The following is a 25908-nucleotide window of genomic DNA, read 5'->3' on the forward strand; positions in this document are numbered from 1 at the left end:
ACAGGCCAGGTCTGCCGGTTTCCAAGGCCGTGCTTGGTCATCATTTGAACCTGGTACTCCTAAAGGCGGGCCTGCAGACAAGGCGAAGCCACCTACCAGCCTCTTTCCACAGGTCCAAGGCTGGCATCGCAAAGCCACTTCCTGTGGATTCCTGCTGGTCCCGGTCCTGGAAGGCCCATTTGCCCTGCCCAGTTACTTGTACGGAGACCCCCTTCGGGCCCAGCTTTTCATCCCGCTCAGCATCAGCTGCCTGCTGAAAGAGGGCAGCGAACACCTCTTTGACGGTGAGGAGGGAGCTTGCTTTTAACCAGCTTGCCGATCAAGCAAGGACATCTTACTCCCTTATCCCAGAGGCAACTCTGTTCGTTTGCTAAAATTTATATGCTGCCTGTCAAGTGACTCTTACAATATCATAAGAGCGGACGTAAAAACATTAAATGTTAAACTAAGTCAAAAACCAGTCCGCTAATCATCCCAGTAGGGAACCTCCCATCAGGCCCCAGGCCAATCAGCAGCTCCTGCCTTCCTAATTGTTGTGATTCAGGGTCAGCCTGTGGGTTCGGCAGTTGGGTCGGACGACTCAGAGGAGGAGGAGGAGGGGGGTGTTGAAGAGCTTGCTGAGGGGGTTGGACAGCTTGATGAGAGCCCTCAGCCAGGCCCCTCTCATCTGGTCAAGACGCAGACCCAGCTGTGTGAGCCTGACAGCGTGGATGAAGATGACCCACCGCTGGCCCTGTTCAAGGACGCCCGAGGCAGGAGGCAGTCAATCAGGAGTAAACAGAGGAAGGCAATGGGGCTCCTCGGAAGGAGGCAGAGAGAAGCCACGCCCTGAACTGTATTTAAGGGGGAATGCGTGGGAGGGCTGGTTTGCTGAAGGCAACCGCTTGAAAAGCTCCTGTTTCTTGGTTCGTGTCTTGTTCTATTTGTTTTTGTAGCAATAAATTTGGCAGGTGTAATTCCAGCCTCTTGCCTTCTTGTAAAAGGGGTTGTCCCTGCCTTTTCTGCAGGGCCGGTAGCAGGCTGGTACAGAACACTAATCAGTAGGTGAGCTCTTTCTCTACCTGAACCTCTTAGGAGGAGGATATTTGGGAAAGAGAGGCGGGGAAGTGAGGTCCAAGGAAGGGGAGAAGGAAGAAAGCCATGAGACCGACAACTCCCTTGCTAGGCCAGGGCAGGCAATTCCAGCGGTGGCAGGGCAGAGACTGGGCAGGGAAGGACCTTTTTTTACCAAGCATCGCTTGACCCTCAGAACTACACCTGGACGGGGGAGGCTGAATCACCTGGGGCTTTGGGGAGACAAGATCAGTGCTTTCTTGAGACCAAACAAGGTAATATAGGAGCATCTCCCAACTGCGCAATTCTCCAGAAAGCTTCGCAGGACCTGCCTGAGAAATCTTGGGATCTTGACAGCAACCGGAACCTGCCTCCGCTTTCTCTTGCAGGCTTTGAGCCAGAAACCTATTGGGACCGGATGCACCTTCTGCAGGAGGCCATTGCACACAGGTGAGCTGGGGAGGTGCTGTTGGCAGGGGTGTGTGTATGGGTGTGGCTGTGTGTGTGTGTGCAGTGGGTGACACAAGGTGTAGGAAGGAGGCTGAAAAGTCCACAGCGCTTCTTCTGCAAGGCTGGGCGTTTATTCTACTTTTCCTTCCTCTGCTCCGAATCCAAAGGGGAACTGGATGAGGACATTTTCGTGGGGCCATGAAGCTTCTGGCAGACTAGGCTCCCGAGGGACTTGCCCCACAGGATAGGCTTCTCCTCGCGCGCTCAACAAGAGCTGTGCTTTGCTCCCAGCAGGTTTGGATTCGTACAGGATAAATACTCGGCCTCTGCCTTCAACTTCCCTGCAGAGAACAAGCCCCAGTACATCCATGTTACCGGTGAGCTCTCTCCCCCTTCAGGAGTGGGGATGGTGGGCCCTGCATCGTCCGTCTTGCTTCTGGGCAGGGGGGGCTGCAGTCCTTGTCTCTGGCAGTTCCAGGACCGCAGGCAGCAAGGAGCAAGAAGAGCCTCCCTCCTGTGCCCACAAAGCCCTGCCCTGCCCTTTCTGCCGCTGGGCCAGGAGAAAGAGGGCTAGCCCTGATGGCCCAGCCCAGACTGGCTGGCTGACGGACTCTGGTACTCCGACGCCCAGCCAGCTTCTGTGAGGCTCCTCGCCTCTCCTCCTTCCCACCCGAAACTGAACTTTGGCTTCAGAACTCTGCTTTGCTCAGGAGGAGCTCCTGGCTCCTGGCCGGACAGCTTTGCGCGAAAGCAGAGAACTCTGTAAAGTTCAGCTTCACAAGAGCGGCCCACCTCCGAGACTTCATGCTGGCTCAGGAATTCTGGGAGTTGAAGTCCGTAATTCATAAAAGGGCCATCGTTCCCCACCCCTCTTCTAGAGAAAACCCTCCCAGGTTGAGGTAGGCCCAGAAAGCTCCTGTCCTCTGAAACCCCCCCCCCTTCTCCCCACTCAGGCACGGTCTTCCTCCAGCTGCCCTACTCCAAGAGGAAGTTTTCCGGGCAGCAACGCCGCCGCCGCAACTCCACCAGCTCCGCCAACCAGAACGTCTTCTGCGAGGAGCGCATTGGCTACCACTGGGCCTACAACACCATGCTAACCAAAACCTGGCGATCCAGTGCCACCGGCGACGAGAAGTTTGCCGACCGGCTGCTGAAAGACTTCACGGACTTCTGCTGCAACAAAGATGGTCGTCTCGTCTCCTTCTGGGCGGGCTGTCTGGAGAAGATGCACGCCAGCGCGCCCTGAGGACCGGCTTCCGCAACCAAACTTAGGCGGGAGCAGCCGAAGCCTTGTGGCACGCCGGGCCTCTGGGCGCGCAATAAGGCCCTGCGAGGATCAGACTGGGAGGAAAGAAGATTTGAGGAGCTGAAAAATGGCAGGCAGAAATTTGCTAGGTGTGCCGGAAGGCTTGTGCCTGCTCATGTGTGCCAGATGCTATGTATAAATATGTAAATATATACAGTATAAATATGGAATTTAAAATGTAATCAATAGGAAAGAACATGCTTTCCTCCTGTTCTTTGCATTTTGATAAGCCTGCAGCATATTTAAAAGGTAGGTAATTAGGAGAAGAGCAGAAATGGCCACGGTGAAAAGATCCTGGTCGAAAGGGAGAGTTTAAAGATGCTGGGTGGGAACAAGCCAGAAATCCAGAGAGCAAGACGGAGTCGTTTGAGCTGAAAGGGTCGAGGAAGCAGCAGCAGCTTTCGAAGGAGAAGAACGATGGGATCCCTGCCGAAAGGTGAAGCTTGGCTCAAATCAAGCACATAAGAGGGGACAGAAGGATGTTTGGCCTAGTAGTTAAAGCACCAGGTTAGAAACCAGGAGCCATGAGTTCAAGTCCTTCCTTAGGCAAGAAAACCAGCTGGGTGCCTTTGGGCCAATCACCAGGAGACGGTGAGTTCTAGTCCCGCTTTAGGCGACTCAGCCCAACCCATCTCAAAGGGTTGTTGTGGAGAAAACGGGGCATGCACACACAGACTGCATTCCCACAGCACCTTCACTTGGGCAAACGGAACCGATGCCCAGGCAGCCGATGCCCAGAGTCACCTGTAGAGAGATTGGCGGCATACAAATTTCATAGCTAAATAAGTAGGAGGCCTCCTTGGCCAAATTCTCCGACTCGGCCCTTACCAGGGCCCGTGAGTGTCCTTGTCTGCCTCTGCACGCAGACTCCGGACCTCCTCCTCTTCCTCACTCCTGGCTGGCCACTCCAGGCTCCCCACAATCTGTGTGCCTCCCTGGCAAACAAGGAATTTTCTCCCATTGGTTGGTCTGCAGCTCCGCTTCCTTGGACGTGGAGATGAGCCTGAAGCTGCTGGCAGGCCCCTAAGCCGGGGGGGGGGCAAAATCAGGCATCCATGGCAAAGATCCTTCTGGAGATCAGGAGGTCAAACACCTGAACCAGACACAGGAAGCAGGGCCTGAGCACGGGCGAGACCCCTCCCTAAGCCCCATCGACAGGGCAAAAGGCAAGAGCTTGTGAATCAATGCAAAGATATGGGGAGATAAAAAGGGGTCCCAGAGCCCACTCGAAGTCGCCTTTGCAGCTCCTGCCCCTTGCCAGCCCGGTGTGTGGCCCGAGGGTACACGTCTGAACAAAGCAGAAACCCCACTTGCAAGCGGTCAAGCTTGGTTGCCACCGCCTTTCTTGGCTGGTTCCCGCTGGCCAGCCGAGCCTCAATAGCCAGGCCAAGGCACCCCCCCCATCACCTGGCCATTGGAGCCGGAGGCCAAGCTTTGCTCTGACGAACTCATGCAAAGGGGGGGGGCCTGCGGAATAGAATAGAAAATATGGAAAGGAATAGAATAAGAATAGAATAGAATAGAACACAATAGAATCTGTAAGGGACCTTGGAGGTCTATCCAACTCCCTGCTCAAGCAGGAGAACCTAGACCATCTCAGACAAGTGACTGACTAGTCTCTTCTTAAAAACCTCCCGTGATGGAGCGCCCACACTTTGTGGAGGCAAGCTGTTCCACTGTTAGGAAGTTTCTCAATTCCAGGTTGCTTCTCTCTTTGATCAGCTTCCAACTGTTGTTTCTCGTCCTTCCCTCTGGTGCTCTGGTGAACAACCTGGCCCCCTCTTCTTTGTGGCTGCCCCTCAAGTAGTGGAATACTGCTGTCATGTCTCCCCTATTTCTTCTTTTCTTTAGACTAGCCAGACCCATGTCTTGCCTGAAACCCAACTGGCCTGAACGGCATCATGGAAACAATGCAGAAATGGATTGGCAAGAATCAGTTTTGCAGGATTCACCTTAAATCCTCTTACCTAGTAATTTGACAGTGGGAGTCCTCTAGGGTTAATATGGTATAACTTGATTTTAGCAAAGCATTTGACAGTGTGCCCTGCAGCATCCAAATGAGCAAGATATGGATTGGATGGATCAAGGGGATAGAAAACCTTAACCATGGGAGGCTCAATCTCGAATCCTTCCTTTTTAATAAGAGCCCTGGTGGTGCAATGTAGTATTGCAGGCTGCCCACTAACGTGTTCAATCTTGTCTGGCTCAAGGTTGACTCGAGGTGGTTAAATTGGGGGGGGGGGGGCAAAATGCTGACTTTCTAAACTGCTCCGAGAGTGCTGTAAAGCACTATGAAGCGGTATATAAGTGCTATCCCCTTCATGGATTACTCCCTTGTCGTGGCGAAGGGGCTTGCGTTATTCAATGAAGCTATGAGCTATGCCGTGCAGGGCCACCCAAGACGGAAAGGTCATAGCAGAGAGTTCTGACAAAACGTGATCCACTGGAGAAGGAAATGGCAAACCACTCCAGTATCTTTGCCATGAAAACCCTATGGACAGTACCAAAAGGCAAAACGGACACGGAACCACTGATTGGTTCAAAATTGGGAAAGGAGTCCGGCAAGGCTGTATACTGTCGCCCTGCCTATTTAACTTATATACAGAGCACATCATGAGAAAGGCAGGTCTAGATGAATCAAAAGTTGGAATTAAGATTGCCGGAAGAAACATCAACAACCTAAGATATGCAGATGATACCACTCTAATGGCAGAAAGTGAAGAAGAACTAAAGAGCCTCTTGTTGTGGGTGAAGGAGAGTGCAAAACTTGGGTTGAAACTAAACATTAAGAAAACCAAGATCATGGCATCCGGCCCTCTCAATTCCTGGCAAATAGATGGGGAAGAAATGGAGGTAGTGACAGATTTTATTTTCCTGGGCTCCAAGATCACTGCAGATGGGGACTGTAGTCAAGAAATTAAAAGACGCTTGCTCCTTGGGAGGAAAGCCATGGCAAATCTAGGCAGCACACTAAAAAGCAGAGACATCACCCTGTCAACAAAAGTGCGTATAGTCAAGGCTATGGTCTTCCCAGTTGCAATGTATGGCAGTGAAAGTTGGACCATAAGAAAGGCTGAGCGCAAAAGAATTGAGGCCTTTGAACTCTGGTGCTGGAGAAGACTCCTGCGAGTCCCTTGGACTGCAAGGCGATCAAACCGGTCAGTCCTAGAGGAGATCAACCCTGACTGCTCTTTAGAAGGCCAGATCCTGAAGCTAAAACTCAAATACTTTGGCCACCTAATGAGAAGGAAGGACTCACTGGAGAAGAGCCTAATGCTAGGAAAGATTGAGGGCAATAGAAGAAGGGGACGACAGAGAATGAGGTGGCTGGATGGAGTCACTGAAGCAGTAGGCGTGAGCCTAGATGGACTCCAGAAGATGGTAGAGGACAGGAAGGCCTGGAGGAACATTGTCCATAGGGTCGCGATGGGTCGGACACGACTTCGCAACTAACAACAACAACATAAGTGCTATTGCTATTTGTTAACAGGAATAGTATTCTCCAATGACACAAAATTGGTTGAAGTAGATAATAAGCACTTTTGTCCACTTAGGTTGTCCATTGATAAATGCAGCAACATCCTAGTATGAGATAGATGGTAGAGAATAAACATGGTGACCTTGACAGAGAAATGCAAAAAACAGGACCTTGGCAAAAGAGGGCAAAGCATTTTTAAATCCCAAACAATGAGATAACTTGGAAGTGACTCATGCCCTAATTAACCAAAGGAGAAGGTGCAACACAGTCGGACTGGCCAGATTCTATTACCATGGGCCATCTCAATAAAATACTTCTAGCCTTTCTGTAGAGTTGACATTCTGGTCTGTTTAGTGTAGCTGACAATAGGGCTGACATTTAAAAGGATTTAAATTCAGATTAGGAAGAACTTCTTAGTAAGGTCAGCCAAGAGACTGGATAGTCCTCTATTAGGGATGGGATAGTGATTCCTGCAGTGTGCAGGGAATTGAATTTGATGATCTCTTAGGTTACTTCCAACTGATCATGGTTCTCCGATCTGTGCAGTAACATTTAAGTGAATTTGGTTTGGATTTACTCCAATAGAGGCTCAGGAAAAGATCTTTTCAAACATGAGGAAGATAAAATAACATTGGTTGGACTTCAGATTGCAAGTCTGCATTTTAACAGGGCATTTGAAAGATAAGACATTTTACATGTCAAAAGAGTAGCCTATAAATGTTTCTCCACATACATTTTTCAAGAATTTAGATGCTCCATATCTGTAGAAACGAGACTTTGTAATACAACTGAGAAGGGTAAAACAGATAGTAACCTAGGAACTACAAGGATGGGATGACAGCCCTACATTAAACCCACAAATCATATTACACACAGTGTGATAAGAACAATAAATGCGTGCAAAGTCATCTGTCAATTAAATTCCCAAGACTGAGCAACTCTAGAGGCAAAAGATTGTTGGGGGCAATTAAGCTGACTTTGTAATAATGCCGCTTGGGGGTGTGTGAAAGCCCTAATAAGCAGGCATATACATAGAATGAAGGCTACTGCTAAGCTTGTAAACCGCCCTGAGTCTTCGGAGAAGGGCGGGATATATAATAAAAATAAAATAAAATAAATAAAATAAAAGGAGAGATGGGAAATAAGATCAAGCTGGAGCAGGATCTCCATGGCTTCTCCGTATTCAGCCTAAGGCAGTGGGAAGGCATCCAGGGGATAAAATGCCAATAAGGCACTGGATCACATAGCTGAACACCTGTTTCGGGATTAGTATTACCAGCATAACAATGGCATTGATCCTGTATCCATAATAAAGAAAGGAGGATCTGAGATTGATCCCCGTGGGATACTTACTATAAGGGGAAATTTATTGGTGGGAAAAAGAACAAGACAACAACAAAGACATTTTTTTAACCAAACAAGGGCCCACCCAACGATACAAGGTGTTTCTGTTACCCAAGTAAAGTCTTGAGAAAGTGCCTTCTCAGTGGACTGCACTGGCCAACATCCAGACTGAGATGGACCCAGAAGGCTTTTAGGAGATAAAAGAAGAATCAGGTGTGAGAGACGAACTCAGGTTTTAAATAAAGGAAGCGCACCGAAGGATCTAAGGAGGGCTTCTTGACAAAAGGATGAAATGCATGTTTATAAAAGTCTAGGTGACTATTTGTGATTAAAGAAGCAAATAATATAGGCAAGAAAAAGAAATAAAACAGTAGGATGAAGAACAGAATAGAATAGAATCTGAAAGGGACCTTGGAGGTCTGCTAGTCCAGCCCCCTGCTCAAGCAGGAGGATCTATACCATCTCAGACAAGTGGCAGTCCAGTCTCTTCTTAAAAACCTCCAGTGATGGAGCACCCTAGATTTCTAGTGGCAAGCTGTTCCACTGGTTAATTGTCCTCACTGTTAGGAAGTTTCTCCTTAATTCCTTGTTGCTTCTCTCCTTGATCAGTTTCCAACCGTTGTTTCTCATCCTGCCCTCTGGTGCTTTGTTGAGCTTCACTCTCCTTCAAATATGGAGGCAGTAGGAAGCATAGCAGAGGACGGCTAGGGGAAGAAAAAGGATGGACATTATTGGTCACCTGATTGGAGAAAAGTCCTCCCAAGCCCTGAACTGAAAAAGACACCCTGGAGGGTTACCTGTTTCCTTGGCAGAGGGGGGCATGAGGCGAACGGGGAACGAAAGCTGGGAAAAAGCTGATGAGGAGTCCAGCCTCAAAGCAAGCCTGGTTTTGTCTCTGGCAGTTGAGAAAAGGGATCGCCCAAAGCACCAAGTGTCTCTCTCTGTGTGTGTCTCTCTGTGTGTGTGTCTCTCCGTGTGTGTGTTTGTTCACAAGGTACCTGGTGGAGAGGACTTGGCTCTTAGTAGTAGTTTATAACCAGGAGCAAGCTACTCCAGAGATACCTTGGTGATAGTACTGAACAAGTCACCCACTGTTTTTTATAGAAGATCAAGCTGCTAAACCACAAAAGAGGATGAGCAAAATGGACTGAGGGATTGAGGCTAAATCCCAGCAAGGCAGAACGACCCCAGTTCCATGGATGTTCCATTTATTGCTCCAAAGCAGTTCTACTGATAACTCCTTCTGGAAAAGCCTGGGGGAAGCTGTGGCCAGGAATGCTGGTTTACCTAAGAGCCCAGGCTGTCTTTCCCAGTAGACTCTGCTCATCTTGCGGGGACCAGGAGGCGGCAATGCGGCAGGTGCCCAGCATGAGAGACTGAGGGAGAAGACTCCCAGAAAACGGGCTTCTCAGTTGCAGCGTGCCCAGGAGTTCAAGGTTGCCCATCCTTCTCACGTTCCCTTTTCTCCTTCAGCAAAAGGGCATCACTTAAATTGGACAGCAACCGACTCTACTTAAGGTTGACTGTTTTATGGCTGTTTTGATCTGTATACCTTTAAACCACTGTGGGAAGAATCCAGAGAAAGAAATATTTTGGGAAATATTAAAAAGGCAGAATATATTTCCCCAAAGGAACAATGAAAAAGATCTTTTAAAAGGCAGAAGCCAGCTCCCAGAAATCAGCCCCAGCTCCTAGGCAGAGGCCAGCTTTCAGAAATGCAAATTCAATAATCCATTCAGGAAGGTTGGGGCCAGGAGGCTAGAAGATGATGAGATTAGGAAGACAAAGACCCCTAAAATCTACATTCCCCACCCAAACTCTTAAGACATGACCTTTGGGGACATAAGAGGATTAACCCACCAAGGGCACACTCGAAGCTCAGGTCAAAGTCCATGACACAGGAAATACAAAGCCACAAACAGGAACAGAAAACAACCTCAGGAGCCCAAGAAGGTATAAAAACCCACCACTCCCAGCAACATGTGGTCAGTTTTCCGAGAGCCACGTTTTTGTCTGGCTCTGCCCTTCAATAAACTACAACCTTCTTTCTAAAGCAGTCTCCATTTTGTTTATTCCCAGCTTGGACTGGACCTGATGAAGACTTTTCTTTCAACACCACCATGAGTTGCTGGTGTAATTGTTGGTAATAAATACATTCCACTACTCGACAGCTGATTTACAGTATTTGTAGCTATAAAATTGTAATCTATTATTACAGCCGTAAGGTACAAACTTGTAGGTTTGGGTTTGTGTGGGATATTTTTAGAGATGGTTTTTGTCCTCTGAAACTGTTTTAACAATTTGGTGTGCATTTTGCAGCTTACTGAGCTGAATGAGCCTCTTTCGGATGGAGAGAGGAGCCTGTTATCTAGCCTAGGAGAATGCCAGTGCCAGGCAATCCTTCTGGTGACTCACCAGGCAGCATTGAGTGGAAAGCCCGAGTTGATGGGAAAACTGAAAGCACAGGAGGAGAGGAGAGAACGCCGTGATGTCTTGGCTCCCCAAGAACTCGGGTGACATTCCGTGGGAACCAGAACTCTAAGGAGGAAAGAGGATTATTGCTGCTAGTTGGCTAAAGTACTCCAGAGGCGAAGAAGAGCAGCGTGGTGGGTGCATCAGAGGTTACGAGGAAGGCTGTGAAATGAGCTGCTTTCTAGCCAAATAAATCTTGGGTGAGGGTATCCTAGAGTCGGGCAGGTGGAATGAGGAAGACCACCTCACCCCGAAGGTCAACCGGCCGGAAGAGGAAGCCAGGGAGGGCACCGCCTGAAGAACCTTTGAATCCCAGCTCTCCATCCATTGTCACCTCACTGCAATCCCACAGCGGCCCTTTGCCCTGGTCCCATCACGCAGCCGGGGCATAAGTGTGTGGTTGGCCAAACGTGCTGCTGCAGGGACAGAGCTGTATGGCTTAGCACAGTGGCATATTTTTATATAATTTTATTAAGCCTATCAATATATGAAACACAGGCAAAGATAAAGGTAATGGTGGAAGGCAAAAACAGGAAAAGAAGTGTGGATTAAAGGGGGGAAAAGGAAAAAAAGCATTAACTTCCAACTCTTTTCAGCACAGTAAAATAAAGGTAATAATGTTACAGCTGCGACTTTCTACTTTTGCGTTCCTAGTGTCAACTAGCTGTTTCTGTAACAACAGACCTATCTAATCAGCGAATCCCAGAGTCAAACTTGCATTTTTCTTTCCTGCCTGAGAACAAAATCTAGAAGGAGTTTGCAAGTAGAAACAAAAGTAGAGGTTTTTTTTTAATTAAAGCAGCTAATATGCCCTTGTCTTCTGGCTCCATCAGTTTTCAAGCCATTCTTTCCATTGTGGAAGTTGAACTATTTCTCCTTGAACTAAGAAGAAACTTCCTGACAGTGAGGACAATTAACCAGTGGAACCACCTGCCTCCAGAAGCTGTGAATGCTCCAATACTGGAAGTCTTTAAGAAGAGACCGGACAGCCATTTGTCTGAAATGTATAGGGTTTCCTGCCTGAGCAGGGGGTTGGACTAGATGACCTTCAAGATCCTTTACAACATTATTGTTGTTGTTGTTGTTGTATCTTTCCATTTTTGCACACAAAGCATTTTTGTTGTGGTCAGCATATACAACAACAAAGTTCCCAATTTTTTTCAAGTTCCTTGTCCACTCACTTTCTTGTTTACATTTCCAACATGCATTTTAAATATCTTTATGTATCTTTGACAATTTCTTAGGTATTAAACACCAAAATATTTTATTAAAAATTCTTTTAAGTTATAATTCAGTGTAATTTTAAACCCTTCATCCATATGTTTTTCCATTGATCAAGCATTATATTATGCCCAAAGTTCTCCACCCATTGAATCATACAAACTTTCACATATTCACTTTCCAAGTTCAAATTCAGTAACTCTAAACCTTGGCAATAACATGGTCATCATTACCACACAATATAATTTCAAATTCAGTTTTACAGAGTCAAACCTGTAACTTTTCTGGTCCAGCTTGAATCTTTCCTTTAGTTGTAAATAGGGTAACAGTTACCCGGTAACCAGTGACAGACATGCCCTCCTGGCTCCAGCTCTTCTCTGGACTTGAGATTAGGTTCACCTTGATCAAAAAATATTTGACCAGAAGTCTGGCCTCATCTCCAATTCTTTTCTTAAAAAAAAAGTGATACCCACAAAGAGAACCTTGTTTTATGTTCATTCCAAACCTTTAGGATGATCTGGAAGTGGCCCGTGGTCCTTCCTTGACTGTCCCAGCGGCCACAAAAGAGCCGCTTCCCTCTCTGCTCCCTACCGCTTTCGGCATCAAAGACAAATGCTGGAAGAAGAACTCATTTCACCTCTGCCCCTCTTTAACCTTCCCTACACATCTGGATGTGGCCGCGGGAGAGGAAAACAAGCGGCTGCAGAAAACGGCTTTCTAGGACATTTTTGATCACCAACATCGGAAGGAACCATAAATCCTTCTGGTCTGTTTGCACATGGGGATTCATTCAGACAGTCAATGCCTCACCTTTCCAGGGTTGTAATGAAAAGCTAATATTCAGAAGTACTTAAGTGAGGGGTCTGTTTCCACGTAGAGCTCATTCCAGAAAAAGGAGCCACCATGGATCTGAGACACTTGTTAGGCTGCTCAGCAGGACTTCAGGGGGATTCTCCATTCAGTCCAACATGGTCTTTGTCTGGCCACCTTCTAAGCTTTGGTGAGACGGGTTCCCGTGCTTAGACCTGCTTGCCTGTGTCTATTTGCTCCATCAGAGTACCAATCCTTCCTTGCTTCTGAGTACTTTCCTCCTGGTTTTCATGGCATATAGCCCTAGTAGTGCCATGATGTCATTGCCCAAGCAATGGTTGCCATGGGGACTGGATGACGTGTCATGTAGAAAGTTGCTAGGGATACAGAGCTGGCTTGGAGAGGGGGGAGACAAAACCTCTGCAAAGATTCTTTGTCATCATAGGAGAAGAGACACAATAACAATTTAATTTCCTGGATTTTGAATGTCAGACAGATCTCACGTGTCAACCGCTCAAATTAATTCCAAGGCAGGAGCTAATAGGGGAAGAGTCGAGGGGTGGGGGGAGCTTCTCCAAAGAGTCCTAAAAGGATAATTTTGAAGACTCACAATGATGGGGGGGGAACGTGGAGGGGAGAGAAAGAGAGCAGAAGCCACCTTGGCTGCACAAAATCCTTTGTGAAATGGACTCCTGTGGCAAGTGGAAGGAGGTCACCACGGAAATATGAACAGAAATACCTGCCTTTGTAGACAGAGAGCCAGGAAAGCTAAAAATAAACTGAGATTAGTGAAGGCTGCTCAGGACAATACAAAGAATGTCTTCAGAAACTCAAAAGGAAACCATAAACCAGCTGCTTAGTGAAGGAGGAGAGAGGGGATCAAAGCAGAAGAAAAGTCAGAGTGGCTTAACTCGAGTGATGGAGCAGATCCTAAGGGACTCCTTCCAGGTCTGTGCTCCTATGAGGTCCAGATTCATTAATGTTACAGAACAACCCACAAAGAACCCCAAAGAAGACACCTTAGGCCAAAGACCTTTGGCTCTTTGAGAACCCTTTCCCTTTCCAGAGTAGCCAAACCTTTGTCTTGTTGGCGTGGTAAGTACCCATTTGTGAAATTTCAACTTCCTTGTCCTCTTCTTAGGAGGGCAGGAATGTGGCTGAGAAAACTCCACCTGCCTTTCTGTAATGACTGTGCAGGAGGCAGAGCAGCCCAAGGGATGGGGTGGCGGCAGTGGCACAGATGCTCCTCTCCAGGATGAGGGCAGGGCAGAATAATTTAATTTCCCCACTGAACCATTTTACTTCCTCCATTTGTTGGCACAAGTAAATATGGGTAATGTGTTTGGTGCAAGCCTGTGGCTTTTGCATCTTTCCTGTGGTGCAACTTAAGCCCCTCTGCTCCTTTGAGGCTCAGCAGATTTTCTCTCAGCTGTCTGGATCTTCCCAAAGGATCTTGAGGGTGGTGCTCCAACACTGCCCTCCCCCAGCTACTAAAGGATCACCACTCAAGAACAAGGATATCTGGGAACAGAGCCACAGTAGCCCCAGATGAGAAGAGCTTTTTCCAACCAACCAATTTTATTAAAAGGCAGAAGATTTTGTGAGCTAGGCTGATGTTGTGTATCAACTGCAATCCGTCCTACATCAACCTAGCCTGCCCCAGTCTAGACCCTCAGTGAAACTGGTTGGTCAGAGAAGGGGGCTTCAGAGCCACTCCTGATTATCTGCCATCTACAAAAGTGTGCCTCAGTGCTTAATACTGGATTTAGTCCTACTTAAGAGACCTGTTTCAAATTCTAATTCAGCCATGTTTCTTTGGCTAGTCACTGTCAGCTGAATCTACCTGACAAGGTGGCTGTGAGTGTCACATGGGAGGGGGAGAGATCTATTGGGCTTATGCACCTGGAAGAGTGTCGGGAGAGAAATGTGTGCAATAAATAATTCAATGTCTTCCACGCTCTGCTCAGAAAGGTCTAACAAGGAAAACTCTACACTTTCCCAGTTACTAAACAGTTTTATTGATTCATGTAAGTAAGCAACTGCTTCCTTTATTGATAACAACTGAAAACAGTATCAAAGAACAGAGCAAACAGTTTAAAATACAAGACAGATTACATAGTAATTAATTGATTTAAAGCCAACATTTAAAAGCCAAGCATTCTCTCTCTCTCTCTCTCTCTCTCTCTCTCTCTCTCTCTCTCTCTTTCTCTCTCTCTCTCTCTCTCTCACACACACACACACACACACACACACACACTCAGACTCTTGCAAGAGGCTTCAAAAGGACAAGGTCCCAGGCAGAGGGCTGCTCCAGGTGAGACTCTGACCATGGCTGTTCTGCAGATCTTAGCAGTTGCAGAAGAACCACGGAGAGGAGGCTGTGCCTGTAGCTCCATCTGAAATAATGGCTAAGGGGAGGCAGCAAATGCCTGGCCAGGAGTCCCCCCCCCACTGCAGAAGAGAGAATCCTTCTGGGTTGAGAAGGAGGAGAGTCCCCAGCACCCACACTGCCATCTCAGCAGGAGGTTTTCAGGGGATGAACTCGGGGGGGGGGCATTGTCCTGTTTGGAAAAGTTGACCCTCCCCCAAGTGCTCGAAGAGCCCCTCCAGAATTATCGGCCCCTTCTGGCAGAGGGAATGCAGCCCCACTGAGAACAGGCAGGCTCCCCACAACCCTTATTCAGGGCCCTTCGGTCTGCTGAAACTTCACCTAATCAAGAACTGTCATTTATTTGGGCTGAAACTGGCAGAAACTTGGGGGGGGGTCTGGGGAGCACAAGCGCACATGATTCACAGGTTGTGTAAAGGGGGCTATTGGCTGTCGAGTGCTGGGAAAGTGACCCTTCTGGTGGGGAACATGGCCCGTCTGGTGCCGCTGGGAAGAGCCAGTGTCTTGGCAAAATCCCTTGGCACAGTAAATGCAAGGCTGCCAACCATTTCTGTACTGATTTTTTCTGCAGCTTTCAGACAGAAGGCTCTTCCCAGTGCTGCCAATTAAGGATGTGGCATAATTGTTCGCTCTTCCCCTCCTTAATGCATTTTCTGTGGGAAGCAAAATTGTGGCAGACCGAAGAGAAGAACTGTGGCAGGCTGAGTGCCTTCCCCTCAAAGAGCTGGGGCAACAGAGGACCCCCACAAGGATGGAGTAGAGCCACCTCCAGGGGCCTCTGCAAAGCCTCCTAATATGCTGACGCTGAACTGCAGCCTCAGGCCACGGCGTGGAAGTCAGGTCTGCCCTTTGGAGCCAAAGCACCAATTAGCAACGCAGCCTTTTTCCTAGCACTCAAGAACGCCTCTGCAATAAGTATTTTGATAAGCTCAGCAATAGATAAACCATCGAGTTCTTAGGAGGATCCCTGACCCACTGGGGAAGGCTTGGGAGCATCCACTTGGGAGCTTTCAGATGGGGGGACCTCAACTCCCAGAATTCCCCACCCAGCCCGTGCAAGTCGGCTCATCTTAAAGCCCTCAAGGTGGTCAAAGGAGAGCAGCCGGAGTGACGGAGGGCTTGGAAGAAAAAGCTGATAAGTAGAAGGTGGCGGTCTGGGAAGATGGAGCCTGGAGGAGGGAAGACTACACGATAAAGATCTTTATTTATTCGTTAATTAAATTTATATGCTGCCCATCTCACTGTCAAGCCACTCTGGGTGGCTTTGAGAGAAAATGGAGAAGACCGGAGAAGGAGCAAGAGGCTCCCCTTACGTGGAAGTGGATTTAAGAAGGGAAGAGGGTCTCCTTCGTGGGGGGAGGATGGATGACCCTGCAGGAATAGAATGGATTCCTGTGAACAAGATGGGTGGTCTCTAAATTTGATACATACATAAATAAAAATAAATACCTTCTGGCTCTGGGCCAGGGGTGGAGCAGAGGAACTCCAAAGTTGGCTGCAATGTCACCGTCTTATCATTCTTTGGTTCTGCAGCAAATAATGACACGGCTAGTTTTATATTGGTGGACTTTAAGCTTCTAATTGCATTAAACCAGGGGTAGGCAACGTTGGCTCTTTTATGACTCGTGGACTTCAACTCCCAGAATTCCTGAGCCAGCCACGCTGAGGGGAAAGGGAGAAGTTTCCATGCTGAGCCATGCTGGCTCAGGAATTCTGGGAGTTGAAGTCCACCAGTCATAAAAGAGCCAAGGTTGCCTACCCCTGCATTAAACCTATAAGCAAAAAAACCTGGTGGACTTTGACATGCAAATATGAACCTCGTCAAAACTTCAGTGGGACCAGCAGGATTTTGAAAGATCCCTTTGCTTTCGGTGCTGCATCTCTCAGATATGGGTCCAGATCCACAGAGGGAGAGCAACTTATACCGAGTGGTCTTGACCTCAGGCACGGACAGTTGCCTCAGTTGTCCAGGGTTCATCTACACAGCTAGTTGTGGGCCCCCTGACTCTTCTTGACCCTGGGAGGCTCACAACCATCAAATAAAGAAATATTTATTTATTTATTTATTTATTTATTTATTTATTTATTTATTTATTAAACAAATGTGTATGGCCACCAAATTCTTACACAGGTGACTCTGGGCAGCTTACAATATGAAAAATCCACAACATAAAATTTATACACTCGTGTACACACACACACACAGCAGCAGCAGCAGCAGCAGCAACACAACCAGATCAACCACTTGATGGGCTCCTTTCTCAAGCCCTTGGACAAAACCACGTCTTCAGGGCCTTTTGGAAAAGCAACAGTCTGGGGATAACTATACCTCTGGGGGAATCGTGCTCCATAGGGAAGGCCCTTTTTCATGGTCCCATCAGATGCACGTCCCTCATCGGTGGAACCCACAGCGTTCCCTAACCTTCCCACCACTGCCATGACTGGTTTGAGTTGCGTTGATCTGCTGTGTTTGCGTTCCCAGGGTTTTTCTGAGGGAGGAACAAGTGAAATGGTGGAGCATCCTTGGGTATATCCATTTAATGATAGTCCTCGACCTACAACTGGTTGCTTAGCAACTGTTCAAAGTTATGCCAGACCTGCCTTGAGGCTACGTACGACCCAGGTTTGAAGTTTCAGTGGTTGCCCACTCCATGATCTTGTTTTTATTGAAAACTAGCACTTACATTAGGTTTTTGACCAATTGCACCCATAGCGAACCATTGGTTTATTTAACAACTACAGATTTGCTTAACAAGTGTGGTGATTCACTTAATGACTGACACAAAAAAGGCAATCATATCAGGCTGGACATGCTGCCGACTGGTTTTAGGACCTTCATAGCTTACATCCATGATGGGCAGTCTCCATTACGGTTGTAAATCAAAACCTGCCTGTAATTGTTTCAGAATGGTCATGGCTCCGTCGCCTGGTTGTCCTGTTGACCATTAGCTGGCAGCAAAGAGTTGGAAGCCTCGGTCCTCTGGGCTGCCATCTGTGGCCAACTGGACTTGTGAAGCTGAGATGCAACTGCCAGATAGCACAGGAGAGACCTGTTCAAGGGCTGGCCTTGAGAAAGAATCTTCACTATGCGCAGGTTGGCTTGTGAGCTGATCTCTCCTTCAAACAAGTCTACAAAGCTGTTGTGGGGTCCTTCCTGCTCTTCTCCCTGCCAGAGCAAAGAGAGAACCAGGGAAGTTTGTCTGCTGGCTTCTGACCCCCTGGACTACTTGCCCAGTATGGCATTCTAGAACCAAAGGGCTTTGTTGGAGGAGAGGAGGGATCATCCACTGTAGCTAAAGACCAGGAGGCGTCTGGGAGCCCCCTTTGCAACTCACAGATGTTGTTAAAAAGGCGAAAGCTTCAGTGAGTTGCTGCTCTCTGCAATAGATGCATTGAGTAGCTAAACTAAGGTAGGTGGGTGAGTTGTGCTCCCTGCTCATCTGTTGGGGGCTTTGGGCTGCAGGGTCTTGTTCTGTCCCAGCCTACACGAGTCCTTGTTATGCTCACAAGGAACTGCAAGAAAAACCAACCCTTTTATTCTCACAGACCTGAGTCAGTGTCCAAGGCAAACAAACACAGTCCGCGGGAACTCGATCCCCAGGGGAGGGGATGCCTTTCCTTTGATGCAGCAAGCTCCTCCTCAGAAGGTCTGGAGCTGGCAAACACCCCAACATGACACTGCTGGCCCAGGAACAAAGCCCGCTCTGCCCTCCCCAGATCCACCCTGCTAGGAATTACGCTTAACTGACTTCCCCATTCCTTGGTGCGGCAACCCTGTTCTTTCGTTGCCAGAGCTTCCCTCCTTCCTGGCTCCCACGTCTTGCCCATCCTCTCCAGGCTCCTGCTGAGGGCTCCTGCTTTTACCTGTCAAGTTCCCCCGGAGGTCAGCTGGTGGAAACCAGCGAGCAGAAGCTTGTGCTCCGAGGAGCAAAGAGGTCCTCTGGCCTCTCTGTGTCCCCGTTTTACCTCTGGGGATTTTGGAGACATTGCAAGTGCACACCTGGCTGACCTCACAGGCGGCTCCTTCTTCCTGGAAGGAAAGTCTTGGAGGTGAGCAACTCGGGTGTTTCAGGCCATGACTAATCCCTGTGGATTTGGGATGAGATTTCAGCAAAGGAGCCTTCCATCGAGCGCTGCCATCAGCAAGAATAGCCGGTTTCTTTATAAAAACAACTAAGCAGGCTGTCAAACGAACAGTTATACAGGCAAGGGTTCTGCTGGCACGTGAGCTTAAACTTCGGCAGGTGAGTGGTTTAGAAAAAGGAAGGAAAGACGAAAAGTAGCACCGAGTGTCAGATCTGATTGAGCACCTGAAAGTTTCTGCCTTTTAGTGAAATTGGTCAATCAGAAAAGGAGCTTTCAGCCTCTGGCTTTCTGCCATTCCTTCAACATCTGGGCAGCTGGCATAGCCTAAAACTCAAACGCACATATAAAAACAGTAAAAAAGGCCCCCACAATCTCAATAAAAGACACAAGAGAAAAATAATCAACTCCTCACTAAAACCCTGAAGAACAAAATGCTCTTTCCTGCGCTCACCTCTTGGCCTTAAATTCCCAGAGAAGGGCCCATTTTTAACGCCTTGCAGAAGGCCGGCTGGATCAGGGCCGGCCAGCCTCCGTTTGAGCACCCCCAGACAAGAAACATCCCATCCCCTGAGCAGCCTCTTCTTCTGCTCAAAGAGGATCTCCGTAGCTCAGGACTGAACTGGGGGTTCCCTGGTGCTCTCTGAGCTTGGGGGTTCTCATGTGGATGTTTCATGACCCAATCAGGGAATATCCTCAGTGCTAGAAGCCCTGCCCGTCCGTGTCGGCATGCTGCAGACCCTTCAGTCGAGGAGTTTCAACTGACAGCCTCCAGAAGAAGAGTCAGTTCTGCCGTTGCTCCCCCCCCTCGGAACATCGTGCCCCCTGAGGGGAGATCCACACCCACCCTTTTGCTCCTCCAAAAGGCCTTGAGACATGGCTGTGCCAGCCAGCCTGGGGCCCCAGTGGGGGTGTGGGATTCTTGGGGTGGCTAATGGAGTAGAGAACGCCCCACCTCCTCCCTATGCGCACTTTGCTCCACAGAGGGAGGGAGCAAACTCTGCCAGAGTTTTGCTGGCATTGATGCCAAGCTAACATCGATCTGTGGTTACCCAGGTCCTCCCCCCCCTTTATCCTAAGCTTTACCCTCTGGCTTAATGAAGCTGCTGGCAGGATGCCTGTATTGTCACATACTTTGCACATTTCTTTCCATCATCAAAATGTTTTTCTTTTATCTCCGGCTTCTTGCCTTTTACCCATTCACCCCCCCACCCCACCCCATGTCTTGCTCCACTGCCCTGTTCCAGTTCGCCTCCCAGGAAGACCACAAGGAGCCAAGCGGGAAGTCTGCAGGAGACCTGCAAGCAGACCAAAGAACAAGAGGAGTTGGTGAGCTGATCTGCCCTGGTGGGTCCCCTTTGCTTGTTGGGTGGCCCTTCCTTCGCGGTTCTGGAGGTCCCTGCCCTCCCTCTTGTGGACAGGAGGAGCATCCTCAGCTCAGGTTGAAGGTTGCTTCCTAAAACCTCTGATGCCCTCCTGAGCTATCGGTGCCTCCCAAGGTCTGACCTCTCGCAACAAGATCCTGTGGAGATTAAAGGCACATCCTGCAGCCTTACCAGCATGGACTGGAGGTCCCCCATCCCGAGGAGCCTAGACAGAGGTTCCCTTTCTTGCCTCAATCTCCCGTGCTCAGCTACTGCTTCCTCTTCCACTTCATTGCACAGGTGAGCAACCTCACCTGAGGCTTTGCCTGCAGTTGCTTCATTCAAAATCCATAAAAGATGTACAGTATGTACATTATTTGCTAATTTACTGTTTTTGGAAATAAGTCTTTTTCATCTATTTTCCAAAAAAGGAAATACGAGATTATTTACCAAAAGTGATCAAAAAAGTGATGTTGATGTCCACATTCATGTGATCAAGCCCCAACACCATTCTACTTGTGCCGGAACACTCCTGCAAGATAACAAAGTAATCAATATCTTAAAAATTCAGAAAGACATAACCCCCCACCAAAAATACGTTAAAAATAATTTTAAGACCTGAACAAGCAGTCTGTATTTACAGAAGCAATCTTACAAGCCAATATTCACTCCAGCACCATTTTCGAAGAGCTTTTTATACACAATGCTTGGACAGCTGATCTTCTTTGGGCTGCACCTAAGGAGGCTCAGCGGTGATGGCGGTGGGGCTTCCATATGTGGAGGTTCATCAGCATGAAAGCCGCCTCTCCCGACCACTCGGCTTCTGGGGACGTAGATCACCTGAGCCTTCTTCTGAAGCTAAAGTCGGCTGTTTGCCTTAGGCTCCAAAAGGAAGCAGAAAATGGTGAGATGTTAATCTTCTATCCAAAGCCTGAAGATCTGTTGCCCTGGACCACAGGCAAGGTGGCTCTTCTTGTGACTGTGGATCACTTGAAGCCACCAACAGCTTGACAATGGCCAAAGAGGTGATCTTTGGAGACCCTCACAACAGAGCAAACTGTCAATGCTGCAAACATTGACATGTTTTTGCACTGTCAATATAAGAGGCAGCCTTTTGCTTTAACTGTTTGGTTTTGAATCACAAAAACGTGGGTGGAATACAACCCAGATGTTTTGGCAAGATAAGGGATAGCCGCTTCAGAAGGGAAGTGAAACTTCATGTGTTAAATTAATTGGTAAATGTGATTCATGACATGTAAATAAGGGAGGGGAATTCTGTATGATGTGGTGTGTCAAGGGGAGGAGAATTCAGATTCTGGCATCCATCCATTAGTGCTGATGTTCCGTTCTGCTCATTGTAGACTTTTTTAGAATAAATAATCATGCAGTGCTCTTTGATGTGTCTTTTTAATTGGAACCATGACATAAACTGTGAGACTCCTGGGGAGAGCAGTGACCCCAAGGAGGACAGGAGAAGAAGGAACTGCAGAGAAGGTTTTGATTTTTGCCTGCTCAGCTGTGCTAGGAACTATTTATTACCTTCACCAAAATGGACCTTTTGAGGACAGCTTGAGAATTTAAAGTGATGAAGAATATGAAATATCGGAATCCTTCAAACAGACGGAGTCCCCTTTAAATCCTAGAGAGAACAACAACAAAAGTGATGATTTCTCTAGGAAAGGAATCCCCTTCAGGGAAAAAGGTTCAAATAATGCTTTAATCACCATTAGGCAGGAATTAAACAAACTGTAAAAATGAGCCACCAAAAGGTAGAACTGATTAAATTATGCACTGGATTATCTAAACTTCACTTTGCTGGCTGCTTTGCAAAACTGACCAACAATTCACAGACATGCAGCAGGAAACTCCTGACAATGAACTAGGATTAGAAAGGTTTCACAAGGACCCACTGAGAGTAATCTTGTACTAAATACGACAAATACATGAGAGAGAGTTCAGTTTCACGACAAATGTAATCAACCAAGTGTGAATGCCAACCTCGTGAAAAAAAGTCACATAAATTGACATGTTGTAAATAACAAAGGAACTTTCTGTATATTTGAGCCAGCTTTTACTCAGGGCAATTCATGTGGACCTCAGTCCCAAGTGTGAGGATCTCTATTTCTGCAGGAATAAGCAGCTGGAACATGGCCGTCCTCATTCCAGCAGGGTTTATTGGCCATTCCAGCCAGGAAAATATCAAGTCAGCTGAGGGTCCAGCCAACCATTTTCTCCAAGGCCAACCAAGAGAATTCCATGGCTAATCTGTCTGGGGCCCTCAGAGGGGTGTCCTGGATGCTCCGTGGACCAGAGGAGAGTCTTGTACCCAACGCTGCTCTGCTCCACTCTGTCCGACTCTTCTTGAGCCAGGAACTGGAATCCTGCTAAAGAGGCCCATGGACCATGGACCAGCCTGATCAAAAAAGGTTGCAGGGCTGAGGCTGGGTCTCCCTTCTCCAAGGAGAGCCCAGAGTTGCTCTTATGCTGGCATCTGCTTTGGATGTCAGCAAGCCCTGCCCCCTCTCTTCCACAACCCTGCAGACCCCTGCTCTTTTGCTTTTTGTGGTTTTGGGGGGATGCCCTGAGCATGCACATCACACCTTCAGAAAGAGGCACTCCACATTTTTACAAGAGGCCACAACATTTGGCTACCAGGATTCTGTTAATTTTTGTAAAAAAGATCAGAAATTCATTTCAATCAAATAGTTTGCAACATATTATAACAGAGCTCAATGGAAACAAGAATACATTTTCTGTACTCTTATTCTCCTCCCACAGATGACCAGGCAGAAGCCTCTTCCCTTCTCCATTGTGCTGGAAAAAGCCTTCTATCACATTGTCTGCTAGATGAAGATGTAATTAGTTTTATTATTTATTAAAAGTTTCATTATTTATTATTCTTGTATTATACAGGACTGATTTAATTTGGGGGGCACATAAACGGAGAAACCGCATTGCATGTGACAGCAGTGTGAACAAGAACTTCCTCTACAAAGTTAGACTAAGGACCATCTAGCTCAAGAACTAGTTCAGGGGTCTCCAAACCTGGCAACTTTAAGACTTGTGGACTTCCGCTCCAAGAATTCCCCAGCCAACACATCCATTGGGCTGTATCATAATATGCTGCAATCTTATTTGATTGAAATGAATTAATGATCTTTTAATTTTTTTAAGAGTCCTGGTAACCAAATTGTTATGTATTGGGCTTAATTGTAACACCACGTGGTAAGCTGGAGCAGCTAACGGCTCTCCAGCAACCCAGACTCCAGGTCTCCAGTGCTGCTATTGGCTGCCCCTAGGTGGCAATGGGTTGCTTTAAACCTATTAGCTGCCGCCTAGGGGCCAGGCTATAAATTGCTGCAAGCTGCAGCCCAATTCTCAGTTCAGATCCTGCAAGCAATAAACCATGAGCTTTGTTGAACTCACTTGCCTCGTCTCCTTTCCTGCGCGAAGAACTCACTACACAACACTGGCGACAAGGATGGGATCCTGCTTCTCCAAATGAGCTGAAGTTCACTAGGGGAGAGGCAGCTCATGCCTGGAGGAAAAAGGCATTTCCCCCCCTCCCACGGTCAGCAAGCCAGCCATGCTAGCAACCACATGCTCAGCGGATTCAGTCCCTGGGCCTTGGAGAAGCAGGATCGAAAACTAGCTGAAGACAGAATGCCGAAGGTCGGAAGACTACGCGAATTCGATGTCAAGCATCCAGAGGGATGGCCTTCCTACTTGTCCCAGGTAGTAAACTATCTCCGGTCAAACCAAGTCACAGAAGATGGATTGAAGGCCGCCACACTGCTCTGCGTGTACGGCCCAGCCACATTTGACCTGGCCAAAAACCTCTTCGCCCCGATGTCACTGGAGTCAGTTTCCTACATGGACTTCAAGAAAAAGCTGGGAGAGCATTTCCAGCCGAAGATGTCAGTGATTGCTTGGCGTTTCAAGTTTGAACAGCAAATGCAGCAGCCTGGCAAAACAGCATCAGAATACATCGTGGCCTTGAGGCAGGCCACACGCCTCTGTAAATTTTCCAACATAGAGGAGCAACTGCGAGACTGGCTCGTCTGCGGCCTATGGAACTGAACGCTCCAGCAAAAACTTTTTGCCAGACCGAATTTAACCTTCATCGAAGCCCAAGATGAAGTAATGGCAGACGAAGCTGCCAGGGGGGCAGTCCAAACAGCCCAGCCCGCCAAAACGAAACAAGATGAAACAGTCCACCACGAGGACACCAAACGCTCAGAAGAATCTTTGGAGGAAGAAGATCCTGAAGTCAACAAGCTTCACAAGCAACCCGACGCACAGCACCGCAGCAGCAAACAACAAGAGAACACTTACAAGGTAGTTCTCTTACCTAGATGTAAAGGTTGCAGCGGCAGCCACCAACGCGCTGATTGCAGATTCCGGTCAGCCATGAGCAGGGCCTGTGGCAAAACAGGCCACATCACAGTGGTTTGTAGAGCTCACCAGAGGGATCGGCCACCCAAACACCAGTCAGAAGATCCGACCAGGAGAGGTACCAGGGCCCAGGGTCCATTTAGTGTGGGGTTTTGTAGAAGCTGTAGAAGTGTATGCTGCATCGGGGCCCGACGCCCCCTCAAACCTAAACTCAAACTGCAGGTAGAGCTTACAAGGAGTTCCTTGTAAAATGGACTTGGACTCTGGCTCTGCTGTCTCCATTATTTCCCTGGACACCTTCAATTTTGTGTGCAGTCACAGTAGAAAATGGGCCAAGCTAAGGCCCTCCGACATAATTTTAACTGACTTTCAAAATGCTTAAGTCAAAGTTAAGGGGGAAGCCACCTTGTCCGTAAAATTTAAGGGGTTTCATGGGCACCTGGATGTCATAGTAGTAGGGGCCAGAGAACAAGTCTCATAGGACTCAATTGGTTTGATGCTTTAGGTATTCAAATAACTGGTATCAACCAGACACAAGCTGCAAACCTTTCGTCAGTTTGTGAGGACTTTGCAGATGTTTTTGATTCAGCCCTAGGAACATACACAGGCCCGCCTATCTCATTCAAGCTAGATCCCCACATAGTTCCCATTAGGGTTAAGCCTCAAAGGGTCCCTTTTGCCCTCAAACATAAAATTGACTCAGAAATAGACAAGCTTGTAGAACAGGGCATTTTAAAACCAGTTGTTGGTGGGGAGTGGGAAGCTCCTATAGTTAAGGCCAATGGAGAAATCAGAATATGTGCAGACTATAAATGTACAATTAAAAAGCCCTTAAACAACACGCTTACCCTGTTCCAGTGGTGAACCACATTTTAGCTTCTTTGCAAGGGGGCACTATTTTCGCTAAATTAGATTTAGCACAGGCCTATCAGCAATTGCAGGTTGATGAGGCCACAGCCATGGCTCAGAAGATTGTGACTCACAGGGGGGCTTTCAAAGTAAAGCATTTACAATTTGGAGTTAGCGTTGCTCCAGGCATTTTTCAGGAAATCATGGAATGCACACTTAAAGGCATTCAGGGTGTTTGCCCTTATTTTGATGATGTACTTATTGCTGGGGAATCTACAGAAGTGTTAGCCAGCAGGCTCAAGGCTGTCTTACAGAGGTTTCGAGAAGCAGGCCTCAAATTAAAGAAGAGTAAATGTAGTATTGGGGTTCCTTCAACGGAATTTCTAGGTTTTCAAATTGATGCTAACGGTATTCACCCTGCTGAATCCAAAGTGAAGGCCATTCAATCCAAAGGAGAGCTACAAGCATTCTTGGACCTCCTCAACTTCTACCATGCCTTCCTGCCTAAAAAGGCTGCATTGGAAGAGCCTCTTCACAGGCTCTTAGATAAGAAAGCTCCATGGAAATGGACCAGCATTCATGAAAAAAGCTTCCAGGACTTAAAGGAACTATTGTCAGTTAAATCCACTGTAACTCATTTTAGAAAGTCTAAACCAGTCTGTTTAGCATGTGATGCATCTCCGTATGGGGTGGG

The 25908-nt window shown here is 47.7% G+C and overlaps 1 protein-coding gene across 14 annotated transcripts in view; it reads left to right on the top strand.

Moving 5' to 3' along the window:
• DEPDC5 (DEP domain containing 5, GATOR1 subcomplex subunit) overlaps positions 1-10803 on the top strand; it is a 74397-nt gene extending 63594 nt beyond the window's left edge. For 3 of the 14 annotated variants that reach the window (XM_083373840.1, XM_083373849.1, XM_083373846.1), the window contains exons 40-43: positions 113-284; positions 1443-1503; positions 1795-1880; positions 2457-3874. In XM_083373840.1, the coding sequence (XP_083229966.1) occupies positions 113-284; positions 1443-1503; positions 1795-1880; positions 2457-2749 (612 nt within the window). In that variant the 3' untranslated portion in view covers positions 2750-3874. Of the gene's footprint in view, positions 1-112; positions 285-1442; positions 1504-1794; positions 1881-2456; positions 3947-4660; positions 4816-8735; positions 8991-9710; positions 9775-9950 lie in introns of those variants that run through there. The other 11 variants (XR_014493797.1, XR_014493798.1, XR_014493799.1 and 8 more) reach the window with 11 other exon arrangements.
• The last annotated feature ends 15105 nt before the right edge of the window (positions 10804-25908 follow it).

Source organism: Vipera ursinii (assembly GCF_947247035.1).
Source record: "Vipera ursinii genome assembly, chromosome: 14".
Taxonomy (NCBI): Eukaryota; Metazoa; Chordata; class Lepidosauria; order Squamata; family Viperidae; genus Vipera; species Vipera ursinii.